Below are 5,156 nucleotides of genomic sequence, written 5' to 3' on the forward strand. Positions count from 1 at the left end.
GTCTGTCTGTATGTCCAAATACTCGCTCTGTCTGTGTATCTGTCTGTCTGTATATCTGTCTGTCTGTATGTTTAAATACTTTTGTCTCAGTGTATGTCTGTCTGTCTGTCTGTCTCTCTCTCTTACGCACCCCCCCCCCGCACTCTCCTATTAACCCCCTCCCCCCCCCCCCCCTCTCTCTCTCAATATCTCCTCATCTCTCGCCCCTTCTCTATCCCTCCTCTTCCTTGGCATGAAAAATCACAAACAGATGATTTGTATAAAAAAAATACTGTTTGTCTCAAAATCTTACTTGAAAAAGCAGAAATGCAAACTAGCAAGTATTCAAGTCAAGCCAACAGACAGACAGACAGACAGACAGACAGACAGACAGACAGACAGACGTCACTGGTAAAAACAAACGCATACCCACAACACTCGAGCGAGTTTGCAATTCCTGCTGATACCACAACTGACCTCACCCATTACTCATATCACCTGAAAACATTTTGTCGATAAACACACAAAAACAAGGTGCACATTTCAAAGGCCTATGTATACTTACATGAATTTCAATCACTACCGGCAGCCCTCGGCCTCAGCTGCAGCAGCCGTGCAGCATGCATGCGGCAGAAAAAAAGGGAGGAAGGAAGTGGAATCGATGCAAAGCCGGGACAAGGGAGAGGCAGGTAAGCCGAGGTAACTGCGTGCACTCAGGTGAGCTATAGCTGCAAATGCCTTTCATTAATTGTTTTTCTGTAGAAAATCTGAAGAAAAAAATCCAGAAGAGTGTGCTAGCTGCAAATGTCTTTGATAGACTGTTTTTCTGTGGAAAAAAATACCTCTCTGGATTTATTTAATTTTTTTAATAATTTTTAGTTTCGCGGAATCTGAGATGATGTACTTTAAAGGTATACCCGCACAGACGATGATGTTTAAACCGTCACGAATATACCCAGGCTTGCCGCACGACAGACAAGGACTGAGAGACTGGGTGGCCGAGTGGTAACGCACTTGCGCTCGGAAGCGAGAGGTTGCGAGTTCGACCCTGGGTCAGGGCGTTAGCAATTTTCTCCCCCCTTTCCTAACCTAGGTGGTGGGTTCAAGTGCTAGTCTTTCGGATGAGACGAAAAACCGAGGTCCCTTCGTGTACACTACATTGGGGTGTGCACGTTAAAGATCCCACGATTGACAAAAGGGTCTTTCCTGGCAAAATTGTATAGGCATAGATAAAATTGTCATCATTTTCACGAGTTTTCATTCACAAGCACTTGGGAAATAAATCTCATGTTCCCCGGGGAATAAATCCCCGGTTACCATAGTTGCAGGAAGCTGATTGTGCACTTGTTTTCTCACTACCAAAATGATGACAAAAACGATGTTTGATGGTTTGTTGACAGACCAGCTTTTTTGTCGGTCCTCGGGGGGCATATCGACTTTTGTTTCATATTTATTGACCGCGGCCCTCGGCCTTGGTCAATAAATATGAAACAAAAGACGATATGCTCCCCCTCGGACAGACAAAAAAGCTGGTCTGTCAACAACCCATCAAACATCTTATAATGTCCACCAAAATACCCGTGTGACTTGGAATGATAGGCCGTGAAAAGTAGGATATGCGCCGAAATGGCTGCGATCTGCTGGCCGATGTGAATGCGTGATGTATTGTGTAAAAAAAATGCCATCTCACACGGCATAAATAAATCCCTGCGCCTTGAATATGTGCGCGATATAAATTGCATAAAATAAAAATAAAATAAAAGATAAAAAAATAAATCCCTGCGCTTAGAACTGTACCCACGGAATACGCGCGATATAAGCCTGATATTGATATTGATATTGAAGAGAATCCATCACACTTGGACAATCAATAGTGTGGCTAAAGATTGGGAATAGTTTGCTGCATTGAATTAATTAATCAAATGAGCAGATTGACTACAAAAAAAGGTGTCAATCACGAACTTAGTTCAGCCAAAAGATTCCATCTCTGCACAGGAAACAGCGAGGCTGGAAAATGTTGGAACGTGTAGAAGGGTGCTCGATCTTGTCTGTCTTACTTGTAATATAGAGAAACCCCATTTTAACACCCCCCCCCCCCCCACCCGTAAAAAGGCCGCACTTGTCAAGATGTTCTGTTCTTAACCTCTGTAAAGTTACCTCCATTTTAAGACTGAATTCCTCCCGCTAAGAACCTGCATTACTTTGATATTTTTTCCCGACACCAAACCAGTTGCATTCCTTGTGTAGGAAAACGCGAAGTCAGTTTAGGGGCAAGAGGGAGGGGTGTAAAAAAAATTCACAAACTTGAAAAGGCTGTGTCTTGAAAATGAGAGCGAGAGAGACACACACACACACACACAGGAAAAGAGAGGAAAGGTGAGAGAGAGAGAGAGAGAGAGAGAGAGAGAGAGAGAGAGAGAGAGAGAGAGAAAGAGAGAGAGAAAGAGAGAGAGAGAGACACACATACACACACACACAACCCACACCGACAAATCTTCATTGGCCTATGCACCCAGCAATCATTTAGCGGTACACATGCACTCGCCCGCCCCCAACACTCGACCCCGAACGCCTAAATAGCACAGAACAGCCTGATTCAGTCGTTGTCAATTATTACACCTGACGACGCAGATACTACTATTTGCTGCAAGTACTGCTTGCTATGCTGTGCCGCAGTCAACAGAGTAGGAGTCACGTGACACTTGTGCATTGTGACATGCAAGTGCAGGGGCGCTGTCCAATAATGCGAACATTGTTCCGTTGTGCCGTGGCATTGGACGATTTAGTGTCTAATCTGTGTGTACATTTGGGGGGCGAGGGTGGGGGGAGGTGAATAGAGAGAGAGAGAGAGAGAGAGAGAGAGAGCGAATGAGAGAGAGAGAGAGAGAGAGAGAGAGAGATAATGACTGAGAGTGTATGTTTTGTTCGGTTGTGTGTGTGTGTGTGTGTGTGGGTGTGTGTGTGTGTGTGTGTGTGTGTGTGTGTGTGTGTGTGTGTATGTGTGTACGTGTGTATGTGTGTCAGTGTGTGTGTTTCAGCGTGTGTGTGTATGTGTGTGTGTATGGGGGCCGGGGGGGCCTGAGGGGTGTCAGTGTGTGTGTGTGTGTGTGTGTGTGTGTGTGTGTGTGTGTGTGTGTGTGTTTGTTTCCCAGACAGAGAGATAGGGAGAGTGATACACTGACACAGAAACATCACATACAGGTCAGCTGTAACCAGGTCATAAACAACGTACACCAACTCACGAGCTGGTGCCGGATATATCACAACGTGACAGCCACTGAAACAACACTCTCAACAAAATCAAAACAGACACACACACACACACACACACACACACACACACACACACAAAAACGGAGCAAACAACATTCTGACTGACCTTCATTTCATCTCAAAACAGCTCGACATGGTAAACATCAAACAATCTTCGCATCCGTCGTCAGTCGACGATCGTCGTACTCATCAACTCCCACTTCGGACACCACCACCGCCACCCCCACTACCACCACTGTTGCCGTTGTCGTAAAAGTAGTAGTCAACCAGTAATTACATCATCAAAATCCACATTCTTGAAAATTCCCATCACAGAAGCCACTACCTCACTTCCGAACAGCTCATAGCACGAAGTCCGGTTTACTACTACTAAGTACAGCGTGGGTATAGGGTTTACCTGTCACCCGGAATTCCTACTTAAGAAATCTTCCTTCACTTGGAGTTTTCTTCATTCCCACACCCGTCATGGGCAAAATAACACAACACTTTACACTGCCTCATTCATAACGTCGCTAGGGCTTTTAACACAGCACGTTACACCTCCTCAGATTTAAAGGTGAAGGTAAAACTAAACTTACATAGCACTTCACATAGCCTTATTCATAAGGCAGCAAAGATTTTTTTCACTTCAGTTTTTCTTCAAAGAAAACTGAACACAATGGCAACGATTTTTTCTTTCTCTCTCATGTTCTCATTTCATCTTCAAAGACACTGCACACGCTGTTTAAAAAAAAAAAGCTTCTGTGCTAGTACGTGTACGGTCCAGGCATAGTTAAAGTGGAGGTTTCCCCCGAGCGTGTGTGTGCCTGTGCGTGTGCGAGTGAAGTGACAGTGACTAACACGGAGAGGTCTTTTCAAGCAAGAGACTAAAGCCACTCTATTCTAGTCGACATGGATGGTATGCAGTTTTTCAAGCGATTGAGGCGAGAGTCGACGCGCCGGTAAGCTTAGTTTAGTTTAGTGCAAGGCATTATACTTGCACGACGAACTGTTCGAGTTTTGAGTGCAGGCATATGGTCACTCACTCACTCGCTGCGTCAACTTCGTAGTGTGGAGTATTTGTGTGTGAGGGAGGGTAGTAGGCTGTTTTCACACTAACAGCGCGCAGTACCGGTTTACTTTGATGATGTTGGTTGGGGGTGGAGTCTTCTTCTTCTTCTTCTTCGTCGTTCCAGGGGGTGGAGTGTAAAGTAAAGTGTTGTTGTTGGTTGGGGGTGGAGTGTAAAGTAAACTGTTGTTGTTGGTTGGGGGTGGAGTGTAAAGTAAAGTGTTGTTGTTGGTTGGGGGTGGAGTGTAAAGTAAAGTGTTGTTGTTGGTTGGGGGTGGAGTGTAAAGTAAAGTGTTGTTGTTGGTTGACGGTGGAGTGTAAAGTAGTGTTGCAAGTTGTGCCGGTTGTTGTGTTGTTGTGTTGTTGGGGGTAGGGGGAGGGGTAGGGGATGGGCGAGGATCGGTGTTGGTGTAGTTTGGCTGTTGTGACGTTTTAAGTAACTGACAGGGGGGAGGGGTAGGGGATGGGCGAGGATTGGTGTTGGTGTAGTTTGGCTGTTGTGACGTTGGATTGTTAAGTAACTGACAGGGGGGAGGGGTAGGGGATGGGCGAGGATTGGTGTTGGTGTAGTTTGGCTGTTGTGACGTTGGATTGTTAAGTAACTGACAGGGGGGAGGGGTAGGGGATGGGCGAGGATTGGTGTTGGTGTAGTTTGGCTGTTGTGACGTTGGATTGTTAAGTAACTGACAGGGGGGAGGGGTAGGGGATGGGCGAGGATTGGTGTTGGTGTAGTTTGGCTGTTGTGACGTTGGATTGTTATGTAACTGACAGGGGGGAGGGGTAGGGGATGGGCGAGGATTGGTGTTGGTGTAGTTTGGCTGTTGTGACGTTGGATTGTTAAGTAACTGACAGGGGG

At 45.9% G+C, this 5,156-nt stretch overlaps 1 protein-coding gene across 1 annotated transcript in view; it reads right to left on the minus strand.

Annotated features, from left to right (window-relative positions):
• Window positions 1–4,293, minus strand: part of LOC138980285 (uncharacterized) — a 74,739-nt gene extending 70,446 nt beyond the window's left edge. Inside the window, exon 1 of the mRNA XM_070353150.1 lies at window positions 3,359–4,293. Within this exon, the coding sequence (XP_070209251.1) occupies window positions 3,359–3,364 (6 nt within the window). The 5' untranslated portion in view covers window positions 3,365–4,293. The remainder of the gene's footprint in view (window positions 1–3,358) is intronic.
• Window positions 4,294–5,156: the final 863 nt, after the last annotated feature.

This window comes from Littorina saxatilis, linkage group LG11 (assembly GCF_037325665.1).
Source record: "Littorina saxatilis isolate snail1 linkage group LG11, US_GU_Lsax_2.0, whole genome shotgun sequence".
Lineage (NCBI taxonomy): Eukaryota > Metazoa > Mollusca > Gastropoda > Littorinimorpha > Littorinidae > Littorina > Littorina saxatilis.